At 39.1% G+C, this 19375-nt stretch overlaps 1 protein-coding gene across 9 annotated transcripts in view; it reads right to left on the reverse strand.

Annotated features, from left to right (window-relative positions):
• epha3 (eph receptor A3) overlaps positions 1-18286 on the reverse strand; it is an 87589-nt gene extending 69303 nt beyond the window's left edge. For 8 of the 9 annotated variants that reach the window (XR_009798063.1, XM_061840988.1, XM_061840983.1 and 5 more), the window contains exons 1-3: positions 18115-18286; positions 11753-11817; positions 3077-3737 (exon numbers count right to left, since the gene is read on the reverse strand). Coding sequence is in view for 8 of the 9 variants with exons in the window: in XM_061840988.1 (XP_061696972.1) it covers positions 3077-3737; positions 11753-11817; positions 18115-18208 (820 nt within the window). In the remaining variant the exon portion in view is untranslated. Of the gene's footprint in view, positions 1-3076; positions 3738-9886; positions 9907-11752; positions 11818-18114 lie in introns of those variants that run through there. The other variant, XM_061840989.1, reaches the window with a different exon arrangement.
• Positions 18287-19375: the final 1089 nt, after the last annotated feature.

Here is a 19375-nt window from a genome sequence, read left to right on the forward strand (position 1 = left end):
ATGACCCAGTTACACAGTTGAGCTCTTAGCTGAACTTTTGTTTGTGCGGGTGCAAGATAAGACTGCACGAAGGTTTACAAAAGTATTTCAATTTGTTTTTTCAGGATTCTGACTTCACACACTGCTACATTGATTTGAAATAAGATAATATCAATATGAATCAAGTGTGGACTTTCAGTTTTGATTTAAGTTGTTTCACAAAAAGATTACTAGCATTACTACCGTCACGTTGTGTTAAATTCCAATCTATAAGATGTGTAAATACTCGAAATACTTGGAAAAAGTTATCGGTTTACAATTTTAACTGACAGTTAATTATCAATACTTGGGTGAAAAATCGTTTCACCACTGACTGCCTGACAAAATCGGCATTCCCTCCCTGGGGAGGCTTTGCCAGTCTTTCGCTGTAGCCACTTGCTGCTAGTGTTTGGTTGCTCCAGCCTTTGCTTTTGATACTGGCACTAATACTGTCTGTGGATAATATATGGTGTACACATGCTTGGATTTATCAGTTTTAGCTTTCTGCTGCATTGGTAAATATGTGTCCTCCGTCCCTGTTATCAGTCTGTAAGGTGACCTAACCCCATACACCCATCTGTCTGTTAACACAGAGGTTCTGGGCAGTGAGCTGTGCTCTGGGGCCCGTGGTGGCTGCACGTGGGGGATGCAGGGGCCTGTTGATGCAGCTGTCCCACTCCAGAGTAACATAAGACCTTATTAGAGTCCATTAGAGCACTCTGAATTCAATAAGAGATTGTCCAGTACATCCAAACATTCACACAACTCAGAGAGTTCGGAAGTGAAAGAAGGCTGATTGGCTCAAGGGGTTGCCTTTGGCTACAAGACGGTGTTTGTTAGCATAAAGCATTTAAATACACATTTATATAGATGGGAAAAAGTCGAAGTATCCTAAGCATGTTATGTACCTTGCACTATTAACATTTGCTATTACTGTACATCAATGTATGTTGTTAGAGCAGGCATACTATTAGAAGTGTTCTAATCATATTTCAGCAGTCGTAGGTCATAACCAAGGTCAAAGATTAATGTGTTTGGTGGGTCAATGTCTGTTTTCTAAACGTCATCAGCAACTCAAGATAATCTTCATTTATCAGAAGAGAACAAGCATACATTTGTTTTCTTTATCTTTTGACATTTTGTTAATACAGGATACCCTAATGATAGTGATAATAAACCATGAGGACTGAGTCCGCCGTCACAGAAAAGAAGTTCCCTCTGCCTCACCAGCAGGGTTTCAACCCGTGACACTGTCTTTGATCTTTAATTAACAACGAGCCTGGTTCTGGTAAGCAGAAAGTGCATAAACATGTGCAAGCATTTGCAACCAGATATGATGAAAAAGCTGTGATTTTCTCGCCGTACAAGATGAACATTAACAGTCATGGAGGACAAGCTAATGCACAAGCATCTGCTTGGAACACATTAATATTCTGGAGCAGAACATATAGAATGACATAAACCACTGCTGCCAGCCACATCGAAGACAGCTTAGGGTTTTATAGCGCATGCTGCATCTGCAAGCACTTTTGGCTTTCATTAAAAAAAAAAAAAAAAATGTAAACACATGCATCAACCGGAGGAGCATGAATTAAACAAGAAGTTGCAAGATATGTGTAATCTCAAAATCTCCAAAACTATTATGGGAAAAGTAGATATCAAGGCCTTTGTAAATAGTGAGATTGGAGACACGAGTGATGAATGGGCGTAAGATCATCATTGGGTTTCAAACGTTGTGTTAGCGCTGAAAAAATTGACATTAATTGATATGAAGCTTTAATTTTGTTTCAAGATGTCAAAATACCCAGTAACTGTTGTTTAAATGTTTTAGACGTCAGATCAGGGATATCTTGTGAGCAGCTGACTCTAAATAAGAGATGCATGCATTATGGTACTCACAGTAGTTTGAACTTGATACAATAGTACATGTTTCTGGACAAAATGCATGTGTTCCTGTTCATTATTATGATATATTTTTTCGGCAATGGGTTTTTTTTAACATTGTACTTTAAAATGAGACAAGACATTAGATTTAAAGTTGGTGAATAAGATGTCATAACATCGTCAGTACATTTCGGATCCACTGAATTCTCTTGGTTGTTTGGTCATGATGGGACGATTACAAAGAGATTCATATTTTCAGTATTTGTAAAATGTAATGTTGGTTAGCATATCTGCATCATATAAAGAGGTTCTGGGTTTGGAAAGATGGGGAAATGTGAAATAGACACTGGGTTAAAATGAATATATACAGACAGAACCATTACAAAAAATTACCAGGGCTCATTGTGTACTTTTTCTACTGCGACCAAATGACAACAACAATCAATCTTCTGCATAATGTGTATGATCATGACCTAAGCAAACCTTAGACCAAAAATTATGCAGCAGGATAGTTGGTAACCAATTCCAGGATGTCAATATATTTCGCAGCAAAAGTGAATATCTCCAGACTTGATTTAATGCCGACTCACTCATGTCCCCACAGACACCCACAACCACCACCACAGCTATTTCATATTTTACCATCCACACTCCAACCCTCTCCTCTCATCTGCATTATCACTTCCATTCTTGGTCTTCTGGTTCAGATCTCCTCAAAGTTAATGATGTGACACAGAGTGGCTTACTATCAAACTACCGTGCACTGAACACTACAGCCAAGACCTGGATAACACATCATGCATTAATGGAAAAATAAGCATGTGACTGACTTCTGATTCATCCACCCCTACTATGGTTTTCTTGGGTTCTTTTGAAGACTCAACACACACAAGATGCACATGGATCAACTTAAAACAAAGATTGCACATTTTATGTCATAAAGGTTATACGTTGACAGATGTGGGGAGTGAAAATATGCACATCAAACACATCTGAATATGTGGTAAAAGTCCCTCAAATGACATTCAATATTTCCATGATATACCGGTAAGGCACTGTGTGTGTCATAAAGATGGGTTGAAGAATTTATAAAAGAAAATAAATAGTACTGACAGACGCAATGAAACAATGAGTGATGAATGCATGCAAGATTAAAAAAAATGTTTATTCTTACTTTGACAGGTGTTGCTCCTTTCTTCATAGCCTGGATTGCACAGACATTTTCCAATAGGCACAAGCCACTCGCCCTCTGTGCTGCAGTACATTCGCGGAGGCTCCTCCTCTTTCGAGTTATTGACACATAAACCTTTCACCTCAACCAGTGAGTGGGAGTCGATGGGGACTGTATCAGGAAAGGAGGCCAGATTCCTCACTGTGTTTGGGCACTTTTTAAAATAAACCCTCACAGAGACTAAAGCTACACAGGCACCCACGTCCTGGAATGCCAGGTAGAAGCCTTTCTTGGTCATGGGGCCCACTTCACGAACTTCAGTGTTAAGTTTCAGAATGCGGTCGCCAAGGTCCATTTGAGTGAAGCTTTCATCTGCAGCAATGGTGTCAATTTTGGAGAACTGGTGTTCTCGGAAGTGACTACCTTGGTCTTCATCCGTCTCCAGGTAGAGTAGGTTGAAGGTCTCTTTGCAAGTCCCCAAGACTAATGGGATGGAGTTGCAGTCCCTCAGTGTAAATTTCAGTTCGACATAGATCTTCTGGGCTGACTGACGAGGGATCCAGTTGGTGCGAAGCCAATTGTTCTGGCTGTACTCCATCACATTGCACACCTGGAAAGTCCTGATGGGCGTATAGTGCTCATCCACTCCACTGATCTCCTCCCACTGGGAAAAAAATGGAAAGGGAAAGAGGACAGAAGTAGGGAAAGACGACAGAAGCAACAGATAGGAAAGCCCAAGAGGTAAATATGGGAGAAAATTTGGAGGAAAGGCAGAGAAAGTAAGAAAGGGAAAGTAATTACAGGTAGAATCCAGAAAAAGATCAGGAGACAGTTGAGACAGAATAAGATATTCCAAGAAAAGTATTTTGGGTAAACAGAAGAAGAAAGAAGGAAAGCATCAGAGAAGTAGAAGTAAGGGAAAATAGGGAAGGATAATAGAGAGGAAAAATAAAGTTATCTCCATTCTGTAAGCATTTACAGTCAAGTTATTTAGATTCAGACACATTCATGCTGAAATCTAAACACTTAAGGGTGAAAAATGCCACTACCAGATCTCTAATAGAACACTGCATTGAAATGAATTAGATAAAATGTTGTAGAAATGACAACAACAATAAAAAACTGTAGGATTTAAATGATTAGACTTTTTGGGCTGTTCATTAATGATGTAAATAAATCTTGTAGTGATTTTTCCACCCCTTTATACTAAGAGTTGATCTACAAGTGAGGACTGCAGTCGTTGGCTAGCTACGTCATAGTAAAGCTATGAATAGAAACGTGCGGTCACTACTACGAAAAAAAAAGAGGCTACAAAGTATGGAGAGATTTCAGTGTATACCGGTAACGTTCATGGCTATCTTACATTTTCCCTCCACTGGAAGAAAGCGATGAGAGAGGAAAGGAGACAAGAAAGCGGGGTCATTCCTTTTGAATTCAACACAGTGTGAAGACTCACTGATGATGCGCTTTGGCTTCGCAGTTGAGGAAAATCAACAGCGAATCAGATGATGAATGGACAAACACCTGAAAACATTGGGTTCATTGTGGCTAAATTGACGGGAATTAGAATAATTGGGTCTAAATGGTTGCTTTGTTCTCTTTTGGTGAAAGAAAGAATGGATGGAGGCCTGGATGAGCAGCACTTCTGAGTGGCAAAGAGAGAGACACAGACTTGATAAGTGGAAACGGAATTATTGGCACTTTTGGACAAGTGTTACTTGAAACTTAAACCCCTCCGGACACATGCTGTACTGTATGTGCATTCACATATACGTGGCTCCTGTGACATTTTGGTCCCCAGCAGGTGCTTTAAAGCGTGAACCCAGCATGACGATAAATGAATGCTTCTGCTCTCCATTACAAATTTTGTTGCGATTGTGTGGGTACAAATCATATCTTTTCAGTGTTCGAGGACCTCTCAGCCTCAAGGATGGCCACTTGGTTTTCATCTTTTTTGTAAAAGACCATGAGTGAATGCCAGGAGGGCTGAGGAGAGAACCTTAGCTTGAGTGGAAATGGCACAAATAAGTAGCGTGATGGAAGAACGAGGGAGCATCATAAGCTACAAAAAATGGCCCCTTGAAATTCCGTTGGTGTTTATCTTCAACTGTCACTGTTTCAAAACATCACCTCATTCATCAGTGTAGTCTAAGCTCTACATAGGTCTCACAAAAACAGGCAAAACTGTACATACTTGAGTGCTCTGGCTAAATAACGTGAACATTTAACTTCGCTCTGGGCTATTTTTGTAGACTTTAAACACAAACGTTAAACGCTGTATTCTACATCATAATATTAAATATTTGGCAGACATGCTAGCAGAAATTAGGGTGAGGACGGGACCTGCCAAAAGTGACCATGTTGAACATTTAACATTGAACATTCTCATTCTCCAGATCTCCACGTGCATTTGTGCGAGCTTGTGTGTGTGTATAAACATACAGTATATATAAAACAAATCACTCTCATATTAATTGCGAGACTTAGAAATATAACAATGTTGCAAAGTGTATAATTAGATTTGTTTTACAGAAGAAAAAGTAAAAATAATTGTTACCATTGTGCCTGTGGATGCCTGGTGAGCACATCTAACCCAGACCTTCGAACCCAGCCCCTTAAATACCTCTGGGGTAAAAAAAAAAAAAACCTTCTCATTAAAATAAGAATATCTAATTTTATGAAAATGTTTAAAATACTGGCAGCTAGCTGGCTGCCTCACATTTGTGTGGACCCAAGTAAAAATTGAGCCCCGCCTTTGTGGTGTTTTCTTATCCTCCCCTTGCTTGCATGGGTTTTCTCCAGGTATTCCAGTTTTCTCACACATGCCAAAAACATGCATGGTCGGTGCACTGAAGACTACATTACCCATAGGAGTGAATTTGTGTATCGGTATCCATGGATTAATTAACAACAAGTCCAGAATGCAGTCAGACACTCTCCATAAATCAGATGGGGCAGGCTACAACTCACCTGTGAGGCCGACCAAGATACGAAGTAGGGATTGCATACATGGACAGACTTTGTTCATATATATATATATATATATATATTTTTTTTTTTTTTAATTCAAACATGTTATCATTTTATATTTTTACTTTGACCCTAGTGAAGATCATCCATACAGAAAATGGATAGTTGGCTGATGCCAGTGCCGCCGTTATTAGTTTCACTTCCACATCGTTCCTGGCTTGCTTCTCTTGTTTAAGCCAATCAGCTCCCAGCTTCTCATTGTGTAATAAGTCTCTTTAGTTCCCTGTTTGTAGTTCAGTTGCTACGGATCATTATTGTTTGTGCAATTGTCCACTCCTTTTGTCAGTGTTCCTGTCGTTATCTGTGAAAAAAAAATGGACTTCACTTTGCATTTGCTTGGTACTGTATCCATTGGGACATATGTTCTGTCTTTTGCATCAAAACACTTGCTTTCATTGAGGGAATTGTACTTTTTACTTTATAAGTATTTTGTCAATTCACGATACCTATAAAATAGATTTGCACATAAATGGACTGCTGTTACAAAGCCAAGTGTGTAGGACTCGTGCTTTTATCACCATTATACAAATTAATCAAACAGTTTCCTTCTGTCTTTTCTGTATTCATTATAAGAAAAGGCCAATGATTTATAACCTAAAAAAGATTGAATATGTACAATTGAAGGTTTAGATGGTCACTTTGAAGCTCATCCCACAGCAGAGGAAGCTCCAACTGTGAATACAGACATTTGTGTCCCAAACATGTCTAAATAATTAAAAGCAACAAGCGAACAAGTCTTTTATCACCAAGTGGGTGAAAATACCCTCCCCTTGGCTCCTAATTGTCATACAACAACACTAGGACGCTACACCAGTCCTTGCGACCTCTGCCCCCTCGACCTCCTTGGTCACAGCTGGGCCACTGTTTGGTGTGATCTTGTCCCAGTTTCTCTGATCTTTGCTGTAGGTGAAGCAACTTAAGGGACAGTAAAATGAGAGTGCAGTAACATGAACACTTAAAGAAATTACAACTATGGCAACGGGCGCGTCTCAGCAGTTCACCGGTCCACCCGCTTCAAAGAAAGGTCAATGAGAGTTAACAGGCCAGTATAAGGTAACAATGCTTTTAGCCCAAGACTGTAAGAAACAAGGTGGAATTTGAGCATTCTGAATGAATTCAACCATAATCAAGGATGAACCTCCTGGGTCACTGTAAAGCTTGTGATGCCCCGTTCTGAATATGACTCTTTTTTTTAAAAAAACTGATTAATTACATAAATGAACAATGTTTTTCTTTCAAACATTTGAATATACTAATGGTGGTACACGAACAGTTAATGGTTTGTGCACTGAATGGTTTTGCCTACACAGTAGGACAAGGCTGTCCACAACACATGTGGAGCCATCTTACACTCGGGGGGACTCTGGGGTCACAGACACGACAACTGCTCCATATCAGTCAAAGGGGATTTCTTCAGCCTCTATTATCCAAAAGGTGCATGCATTTCATGCTTCCTCTACTTGCCTTTCCTGCTGATCTTGATGAAAACTACATGACAAAACCAACTGATTTCGGGGTGATTTTTAAACAAGGAAAGATGTGAATGTGTTTATTGTTCACAACACAGATGAGCGGATGTAAATAGAACCATGCCAGTGTCAATTCAGGCAAGGTTGTATACACGTGGTAATTATTACCGTATGCAACTTCTATGATGTGATGGGAAATGGCACTTTTTGGCAGTCTTGTGGAGCTATAGACACAATTACAAGGATGTTCTTTTTATTTAGCAGTCACATTGACACAGCACTGCTTTATATTGATGCCAACCTCCCAAATAGTTTGCAGGGCAGAGAAAACATTGACGGAAACTTTGATGAGAGACTTTGAAATGTTTTTTACATATTTAAGCAAACTAGGATGTTTACAATACATGAACCTGTTTATCGCAGGGAATAGGTTCCAGGCCCACCTGCAATAGGTGAAGGTTTATGAAGTAGGGAGACTATGTAAAAAGTATCGTTTAATAATTTTACTCCTCCCGCACATTTTACACACATGTATACTGTTAAACCCTGTAAAAAGATCACTTTAAAAATGTGATTGAGGGGGGATACAAAAGATGAATCACGATACAGTGAGGTAATGATGTAATTTTTTTTAAAATATTTTTTCGATTAATTTTATCAGAACAGAACATCTTTCCAATTACTGATTTTTTTTTTGAGGGGGGGTGCTAAAGCAGTTTACAGCAAATAAAGAAGAGAGAAAATCCTTCAAGTTACATGGAATTTCTTTTCTCCATATTCTCAATGTAAAATTTGCATTATCACTTGTTTCTCCCGCTTATCCTATTCAGGGTTAGAGGGAAGCCTCAGCGTATCTTTGCACCCAGGACTGTTCGGCTGCTCAGTCACACATCAAGACAAACATAATACACACTCACATTCACTCACCGAGTCACACAGGCTGCACATGTGTACTGACACATTCCCATTAACTTTTAAAGTTAATCATTTGGATTTTTTTTCCTATAGTTTACATTTTGTTCATAATCCTTTGCTCAAGTTTATAATCACAGGAAGTTTTGAGCCAACGCCACAATGCAATTGTATTCTCCAGTGCTTCCAATGAAAAATAGACTTAACGTTGCGTGTGCCCATTAATTTTATTTGCATGTCCTGAGAGGGTCTGGGGTGTTGGTTTGTTGCTGAAGAATGCTTTCAGAGCACTCAAGAATGTAATCTGTAACTCTCTTTAGTCTTGTGGGCAGCTAAGCTCCCAGGACACTGCTCAGCCATCAGCTTGCCTCCCAAACAGATAAGAGTATATCTGGATCGCACACACTGGCGTATCCTAACACACAGACACTCATCATTTCAGCCTGTCTACACAGTGAACATCCTGGGAGGTTGAACTCTTTAATTTGCTCCGACCGGACTTGGTTGTGTCTCAGTGGGCCAATAGCTACAGCCTCCTCATCAATGTGATTGCGTGTGCGTGTGTGTGTCAGGGCTCGGTGCCACATTATGAAAAATCATTTGTGCACAGCGGTGTCCCAGGGCAGGTTGCTTATCGGAGCAAGTCACTAGATGACGTGAGTAATTACAGATGATTCACCTTGAGGACTTCATCATCAGCATTCTTTCCCCTCTCAATCTGTCTCTCATCCTGTCATTCTCTTTTTTTTTTTACTTTTTTTGGCATCTCGTATCGATCAATTCCTGTCTTTTGTTTGTCACATTAAATATGGACATTCCAGCATTTGCACCTCTGCCTCTTATTTAATCTCTAAATTGTGTCAGTACTACTTTTGTATTATAACATAGTACAAATACTTAAAAACTGAGCTTAAGTAGAATTTTCTCATATTTTTCTTTCACTTGTACTCCACTATATTTCTTCTGTAAAATGTATCCATTGATACATTTTCCCAAATCATCTTAGCTACTGGTCACAACAAAGAGAAATCCAAAGAAATGTGTTGTTTCGTTTGTTGATGTAAATGCCTGAAATGGGGAGAACAAAGCAAAATAGTCATCCCTATATGGCCTGTTAAAAAGTAAGTTAGATGTATTATAGATATGTTGACTAGATATGCCAACACACCACATCAGTGTAATGTGCCTCTGTGCGTTCATGCTTGGGGAGGTTGACGTTCCCATCAAAGGAAATAAGGGGACATTGAAATTGACAAAAACATAACTGGAATAAATTCAAATGATTTCCATTAGGTCTTTTTCCCCCTGTCATTGATAAAGCGTGTGCTATCAATTAAAAAAAAGACCCAAAATGTATTTTTTTAGGAACCACGGTGGAACAGCTATAGAGCAATGGCCTCACAGTTCTGTAGACCGCGGTTCAAATCCAGCCCCGCCTGTGTAGAGTTTGCTTCCCCGTGCTTGTGTGGGTTTTTTCTGGGCACTCCGGTTTCCTCCCACATTCCAAAAACCTGCAACATTAATTGGACATTCTAAATTTCCCCTAGGTGTGATTGTGAGTGCGACTGTTGTCTGTCTCTATGTGCCCTGCGATTGGCTGGCAACCAGTTTTGGGTGTACCCTGCGTCCTGTCCGTTGACAGTTGGGATACTGTTGGGCATGCTTGCGACCCTCGTGAGGATAAACAACACCGAAACTGAATTGATATATAATTTTACGTCTGAAAGTTTATTCCCAGTTCCCTTGTTTTTATTTTTTTACCTACCCAAGTGTATCTATCCACTGTAAGAATATCTATGGGACGTACAGTATTTGTCTGGAGCCTGGGTTGTTTACTAACTTTGATTCTGTTTTAATGTTATCAACCAAAAGGCCAGTTAGATCACCTCTGTGGAACATGCCACTTTCCCACCTTACTCCTTTTTGCCTCGCGTGTTTTTTTTCACCTCATGCTATATTGGTACATGTTTAATGTAATCAATACATAACAAAGTTAAAAGGTTTTAGATGGTGCCAGTTCCATATGTGCGCAAATGATAATTATTTTTGGTCAAAGCTGAAAAGAAAGAATAAAAAAAAAAGGTAATGCTCGTGTGTATGTGTGTGTGTGTGTGTGTGTGCGTGTATGTGTGTGTATGTGTGTGTGTGTGTGTGTGTGTGTGTGTGTGCTGGCCAGCCCTGAGGCACAGTAGTCTAACCAGTTACCCAAATAAACTCTGAGCGAGAACCCACTGCATTGACTTTGTAGTGGAAAAGGCTGAAAGATGAGCAAGCAGAATTGTTTCTTTCCCCAAAACGTTGTTGTGCCAGTTCGTTTTAAAAAGCACACTAAAGTGTGAAATTAGCATAATGAAAATTTTTAATTTTTTGTTGTGGTTTAAAAAAAAAAGTTTTCATTGGACACATGCAACCATCATTGTTTATCCGTTTTGGCGATGTTGTAGGAATAGACACACGATTTAGTTTTGTCCCTTACAATCCTTGAGGGTCCATCAACGTGTGACACATTGTATGCTATCCAAGATTAAGTAAAAATGATCAAATTCTTGAGTAATTTTCAAGCAAAAAGGAGCAGGACATAATTATTGAACAGGTACATTCTTTTACTGAACTTTTGTTTTTAATCTTGTGTCTCTTTTTATTTCAATGCTGAAAAGAAACACATGAGCTTTTATCATAAGTCATAATGACAAAGAGTTTTTTATAATTAATTTTTCTGGGTTAGAGAATATGCTTCAGAACCCTGTGCAAAAATATGGTAGGAAAGAATTTTGGAATATCCTCGAGCATGGTTTACCAAGAATAACCATGACAATTTAATTACAGTATAGTGTTTTCATAAAATAGAGCCGAAACATCGGCTCAATTTTAAATGTGTATTCTGATGAAAAGAGGTTAAGCTTATTCAAAATTCAGGCAAGGATGCTTTTGTCCAAACCACCTGAAATCCTTTAATGCCCTAATCTGTCCTTTACCACACACACACAAACAAATAAACGCCAATACAAATGTTTTCTCTTAACCATCTCAACCATATGGCGAGTGCTGAATGTTTAACCTTTAACCTTTGATATGGAGAATGGACCAAAAGAGAAGTGGGTTAATCTACTTGGCTTATTTGTCTGACATTACAAAGCCAGAGAGAGTCCATCGACAATGATAAACCAATAACACTCGACATGAAATATCGTCATGGAGAAAATGACAGTAGCGCCGCAATGTCAATAAGATCACATGCCTACTTTAACTACAGACAGTGGATACTCACCCCATGTGACGGGTAGGAAATCCATCCTAACTCTCCTTGGCTTGCCTTAGAATCTAACAGGTTCACTGTTGGGGGAAAGAGAGAAAACAAAGAACATATGAGTGTCTAGTCCTTGTTAGCCCCAATTAGCTCTTATCTAATCCCACAGGAGAGAGCCCGACCTCAAGGACTCTAGCGCTGATCAGGCCACTGTTTACTCAGCTGCCACACAATACACATATTCTATGCTTGGCAACAGTAACGACAGAGTTCCTAGTGTCGCATAGAGCATACATGCAAAAGTTGCTAGGCGTAGATATCAGAAAAGAAAACATCTGCCAAAGAAAAAAAAAGCCCATTTTCCCTGATGAGAGATTGTGACCTTTTTGGCTGTCTTCAAGCCAACACCAAGAATGTTACACATTTTGAAAGGAAAAGGGGCAAACTTGCAGAGTCACAACTCTACAATTGCTAGTTTCAGGTAATGACAAGGCCACACAACAGGAAATATAAATCTAAATCTACATCATGTATTGTGCTAGCTTCGTTTATTGGCTCGATTTAGGTCGGAATGCAAAATCTATGAAAAACTCCATTTTGAAGTAAAGCATTGGTGTGTTGTAAATCAACTGCCACTGCCACCCGCAACAAGTAGGGTAAAGAATGCAAAGGTATTTCAGTTGAGATACACTGACACAGTCTTAGTAGCAAGATTCTGTTTAGCAGTGGTGAAAAAAGAACAAAGTCCTAAAGGTGAAGAACATCTATTGTTACAAAACAGATAATGAATAATTTCCCAAAGTAAGTAAGTTGGCATTGAGGGTTCTCTTCCCAGAAGGACATGCACTCTACTTGACAAAGCAAGCACATGGGAAAAAAATAGTGTGGGTGAGTTTCAGTTCCAGAACTTTGATTTTGATTATTCATCCCATGTTGACGGAGAGATGTGACTAGCAGTTTCTTGGCTGGAAAACAGTCAGTGCTGTCAGCACTATTGGCAAAGTGGGGTGGATCAAACCTGCCTGCAGACCAATTTTCATTTGCAGTGATTATGTAGCAAGCATTTTCTTTCTAATTTGTATTTACACAAATGGAAAAATGTTCAAGTGAGCCAGGGAAATAAATTTGCATTGACGCAGCGTCAGTGTTTTCTCAGGTTTCTCAGACATGATTTGAATAAAGTAGACAATCTTGACATATATGCCATTTCAAGGGTATGCATTTTTAAAATGTGTTGGCTGGAGGTATTCCGACAAAACCTGACACAAGTTCTATACTAGAGCTGTCATCATAGTGTGCGGTATAATTTTAATTTCGGTATTGATGAGTGCCAGTAAAAGCAGTCGGAAGCAGTACTATCCAGAAACTCTGCCTTTGAGCTGATGGATAAAATCACTTGTAGTTGTACCTGAAACTTGAATCTATTGAGGTAAATGATGTTATTTAGTTCCTGTTTGATAACAGAAAAAGTTGTGTGTTGTTGCAAGACTCACTTTGGATTCATCTAATTTTTCTGATCATTCACAATCAAATAAATGACAAATAATGTAAATAATGCATGAGCAACTAAAGTGAGGGGAAAAAATATTTTGCCTTAGTCGCTCCAAACCCAAACGTGAAGGGAAAATGTCCCTGATGAGATGTTGATATATGCTGTCCTTTTTCTTTTGAATGTATTCTAACCCTAATTCCCTAATTGCAACACTTTCGAAAAAATGGCAAAAGATTATGCTTTTTGCTCCAAGATATCTTGTCAGCACAGCATGTCTGCTGTGTTGACAAAGTGTGTTTCTGCCAGACTCAACCATTTGTGTGGATGCCTCGCTGTGGGTTTTTGTCTGTATGTAGGGGGCCGACATTGGCACATGAAAATTGTTTAATTTCAACATAACATATCTATTATTTCGTAACACATGAACAATTGGAATAACTTTGCACATATGACTGAGCATGAACAAAAAATACAAATAAAGAATTGAGGCCAGACCTAGACAATTCAAAACTTTTGTATGAAATTGAAATTTTTGCTAAAGGTGGTACAGGATTTGTCAAATTTAGTCCAAAAAAGATTTCCCCTATGCAGCGCTATAAAAAACCCTATAACTCCCTATGAGCTCATTTTGTTGTTTCACAATAGGTGAAAGATAAATCTGTCTCAAGGTGTACAAAACTGAATTTGGGTCCACCTGAACTGTCGCCTCCTTGGCCCAATCAGCCGCTTGAGTGGCGGCAGACACATTCCTATTAGAGTCTAATGAAGCTATCTGTTCATGTCAGATAATAGGAGCTCAGCATCCAGGGCCATTGCTTCCAATTTACATTTCTCAATGAGGCGAGCCCACCACTCAAATTGAGCCAAGCGGGGGAATTTGAGAGCAGAAAATTAAACAGCTCTCATATCGCGAGCGGGGGAAAAAAAGCTCACTCCAGCTGCACTCTGTCGAGAATTCAGCCCCAATACTCACACACATATAAACACTCAACTGAAGCAGAGGTCTAGAAAAATACACATTTTCGCACTAAAGTCCTCATCAAAGTAGACTCACTTCAAAACATATTTGTTTATATCATGTATTCCGCCGGCGAAAAACACTCGACAATGTAAAAAAGACAAACAAAGACCTCGACGTGAGCATACAGAGTACAGGCCCCTCGTTGATGTACACAACATTAGGCATGCTAGCAATAGCAGCATAGCCCCCTGCCCGTGTGAGGGAGGGTAATGGTAGTATTTTTAGAAAACTGAGCCAGACTGGATGTCAAATGTGCCAGAGTTGGAAAAAGGTAAATCGATATTCCAGATAGGTTGAGTGTGATCATGAAATCATCAATGCCACTGGCAATCAAACTATCCCCCCCCATCCCGACCCCACAAACACACGTTTTATTTTGAAATGGTCAATGCTTTTTGAGCAGAAATCATTGTAATCTATGTACATCTACGTGTGTACATTTTTAAGTTAATAACCTTAGCAGCAATTCTAATGTGCCTGTCTCAAAACTGTCCCTCATTTTGTGCCACCTAACAAAATAATGAACAGAGCTGGTTTTAGGTCAGAATAGAATAGAATAGAATAGAATAGAATAGAATAGAATAGAATAGAATTGCTGGTATAACTCCAGCTCTCCTGCGTCCCTTGTGAGCATAGGTGGCTCAGAAAATTGATGGAAGAAGAATAGAATAGAATAGAATAGAATAGAATAGAATAGAATAGAATAGAATAGAATAGCTGGTATAAACTCCAGCTCTCCTGTGTCCCTTGTGAGCATAAACGGTTCAAAAAATTGATGGAAGAAGAATAGAATAGAATAGAATAGAATAGAATAGAATAGAATAGAATAGAATAGAATAGAATAGAATATGAATGGTATGCACTCAAAGTCAAAGGGCTTTGTCTTGCCATGCCTGCGTGCATGTGAAGGTTGGCAGGCTGCAGTGCAGGCAAGGCAATGTGACTTGTGTCTGTGTTAAAGGATGAAGTGTTCACCTCCCATTATGAATAATTCAAGTGCGGAGTCGCTCTGTCTGATGTTGCTGCTGCGTGCACAACCCCTCTGGCCCCGTTCTTCTTTCTTTCCTTTTTTTATTTTATAGTCACTCGCCCTTTACTTATTATACACCTATACGTTCACCAAATATATACTGTATCTATACACAGGTCAGTGATTGGTTGTCACACGTGGTGTTGCGTGTTTTGGGGGAAAATATATTTTTCAAAGAGGTATGTTTGTGCCCGTTTTCAGCATCTCTCAAAAAGGTACAATCGATCATAAACCTTGATCCTCCCCAGTGGAGAACGTTCCCGGGGCTCGCGGGGCCAAAGCTTCCCACCGGCCGCCTAAAAATAGCTGGCCCCAGGCCTCGCGCCACCCAGCAGCGGAGGTCCCAATATCGCACTGCTCCAATATATTCACTGTACCCAATAATATGACTCGGTGTTCAAGAAAATATTCAAATAAGTAAATACAAATATAATCCAAAATACAGCGCTTTGCTCTTAATTCCACTCATTCCAAACATTTTAAGGAGGAATCAAACAAGTGCTACACTTTGAATTTTTCTTTTAAAAGGTTGGTTAAAACTAAAACAAATCAGAATGAATAGCTTGTTAGGCATCCTTATGGTAATAAAGAGATTTGAGTTTTTCATGCATACAACTAGATTGGCAGCGATTATTGTTTGATGTCACGATAGAAAAAATCCAATAAAATAAATAAAAGTAATATTTTGCTTCGTATTTAGGAGTTCCACGCGTTCTCAACCATGCTAGGACATTTACAACTCCCCTCTATCTGTATATCACTAATAAATATTCCTAAAGATCATACTGGTATATCATATCATTAACTATGGGAGAGGTAGAAAAATACAAGTTTAACTATTATGTGTTGCGAATCATTAACTTCATAAACTGCTTGACACGCAGCCTTCACACAGCGAACTCTTTTGTCACAACAAAGTGATTATTTGTTTATTTTTTATGTATTTATTTATTTATTTTTGGGGGGCCTCCAAATTCCTGTTCAGTTTTGGAACACGCACACACAAGCGTGCCGCGCGTTCGAACACACCCACCCCGATACACACTCTCAAGCACGCGCACGCGCACGCACACAGTCTCATACACACAAACACACACGCATTACAGATACACGGCATATTACAATGACCTATTCTAAAAGATCGTTTCTCAGTGTATCCATCATGTGCCTCTTATTTAGCTTGGCTGTGTCTTGTATTGGAAATAAAATCTATAAAATATAATTTTGTATATTCACCATCTTTTCCACATTTATTTTAAATGTATTACAACCTTTTAACAGTGACAGATCACACTGTAAATAAAATAATCCACTCTAAACACTAACCAGACATTCAGAAAAAAGAAAAAAAAAAGTTTTGAAAGTTTTGTTTTGTCTCTACAGTTGTTAACCACAGTTTCGGTGTCACACTAACAATAAAATAAAAACTATCAAAAGTTACCAAAAGTGCTATTTCTCAGGAGGTATGTCTGCTAGAAGAACGTCTTGATTCGCGTTTATGTTTTATTTTATTTATATATATTTGCCCTCATTTGGATAAAAGACATTGTTCAAATTGTCAACGTTTACAACTTTCAGCAAGTCGCGTTAGTCTTCTTCCTGATCGACAAAGTTGCTGTACTTGTTTTTTTTTTAAAGCATATTGTTAGAAATGATCTTAAAATATGAAACTGCAGACGGCTGTTAATAACTCTCACAAGCAACGGTTGACCGCCCCGTTTCAAATACATTCAAAAAAGGAGACTAAACGCAGACACAGCAGGACATGATCGGCAATACTAAAGATAAAAAAGGGGAATTGTGATCCAAAATCATGGTACAGTAGACACCCTGACACGATTCCATGCAAATTTGTGAACTTTGAAGGCTCGACGCACACATACAGTGACAGATGAAATCCAGCATGCGCACTCGTTTGGTTATGTTGAGCTATTTGTAAAACACTTTGTCAAACAATAGCTGCCCGTGGCGTCCACTACGAAAAAAAAACAAGCTTTTAAAATACGTTGTGTATGAAGGACATGTGCGACTTTCACTTTTTTTTTTTTTCATTCCAGGGCAGTTTCAAGTGTTTAAACAGGTGACTTTATGTCTACTGGTGTATTCTCCTCCTGTAGCCTTACAACCACCCCACAAATCAACGCCAAAGATTGGGTGTAAAAACAAAAATAAAATAATAATAATAACAAGCGCCTCATTTAGAAGCATATGCGACGTCATTTTTTCATGCACTGAGTTGCAACTCATATTTTAAGACTCGGCAAGGCGTTCCAAAACCACCAAGCAAACATTTCGAGTGATCCTTGTCAAAACCTGTACAACAGATTTTCCGTTTACGCACGTGCCCCCGCTTGGATTGTTCCTGCCTAAAAATGTCAGCGACTCAAAAATCGGATTTTTGTGGTCCACCACAGAACGGCGAACCTTCTATAGTAACTTTGGAGGGTTTTTTTTCCCCACCACGGTACAACTGTGCGATGTTTTTGGGGACGTGTCTGGCATGTCTAGTCGTCAATCCAAACATTCTTTCTCCATTCAAACACTTAATCCTTATTTGAGCGATAATCCGAAATCACGGAACTCCAGTCTGGCGTGCTTGTGTCTATTGTCATGTTTTTGTGTGGTCTCAAACTGGATCAAAATATATAATTTGTAACATTCTATATGACATACGTGGAGTTTACTCATGTCAATATGGAAGTGTTTTTTTTTTTTTTTGCTCTGAAATACAATTATTTGAGTAATTCGGACACGAGCGCACAAAACCGGCGGATCAAACGCACGCACGCACACACTTGCGAGCACGTGGACGCACATAAAACGAGGCAGACTTTGCTTACCTTCATTCGGTGGGTAGACAATGGCGAAAGCTGGAAGCACGAGACACAGCAAAAGAGTCAAAACGAAAAGCTGCGATCGCGAATTGCAATCCATAGCGGCGCATCAGAGGTGCATAACTCCATGAAGACACTGACTGGTCTGAGAGCTTCTTCTATGAGCGCAGCTCTCTCCCACTCCGCTAGCTCAGCCGCTTTTCCGCTGGGTCCTACAGAGTCAGAAATAAAAGCGAGAGGGAGGAGGAGAGGAGAGAAAAGGGCTGCTCTAATTCACCAGTCTAGATCAAGGGGTCTGCAACCTTCGTAAGAGTTTATTGTCGTGGAAATATGCAAAAACATATGTGCCTATATGCTAACGTATATGCTAACCCTAACTCAATAATAAAGGTTGACACCGAACCAAAAATCACATATCTCATTTGCATTTATCAAACTATTGTACTGCAAGAGAGACGATTGTTGGGATTTTATTGCAAAGAGCAAAAAGAAACGATACACAAATTAAACTCATCAGTTATGCAGTAAAAGCAAAATATTCCAAAGTATGGCAAGACAGAATTCAAAACTATTGTCGTTGAAATTGTTGCTTTTTGTTGTAATTTTCCTCACGGTGTCTTGAACTGAAATTTTACAAGATTTTTTTTCTCATTTATATGTCACACAGCATTGTTTTATTTGCATTTGTTGTAAAGTTAGGCTGAAGGTTTATTCGTTGTACAGAAAAATCCGCAACTTGAGAGCTTACAGTTGAACATATTGCTCCAACAGATGGCAGTTATGCACGTTTCAAAACGTCATCAGACAAAAAATTAAAAAAAAATTAAAAATGAAGCCGAAGAAGATGTTTCCGCCACCTGTGCAATTAATACAGTGCAACCTCTGTTCACAAATGGACCCCATTTTGTTACTCAGATCGTAAACAAAACCGTTTATCAATTGTGGTCACGGTTCCCATTGAGATGAATGGAAATGTAAGCAATCCATTCAGGTGTATACAGTATACAGTTAAAAATAGAGGGAAGTGAAAACAGTTGATTTTGAAGACTTTACACCACACACTTGCAAATCACTGTACAACACACACATAAAGTAGTGTACGCTTTACAAACTACGTTGTGGTGGCCATTTTAGGTTAATGGTAACCATGGTGAACATAAACCATGGCGTGCGTTACACAGTAAACAACAATATCTGAAAAGGGAAGAAAGGGAAGAGGGTATACTGTACAGGGAATCCTTAAAGACCACAAAGCCACGCTTGTACT

The sequence above is a fragment of the Syngnathoides biaculeatus genome, chromosome 14, assembly GCF_019802595.1.
Source record: "Syngnathoides biaculeatus isolate LvHL_M chromosome 14, ASM1980259v1, whole genome shotgun sequence".
Classification (NCBI taxonomy): Eukaryota; Metazoa; Chordata; class Actinopteri; order Syngnathiformes; family Syngnathidae; genus Syngnathoides; species Syngnathoides biaculeatus.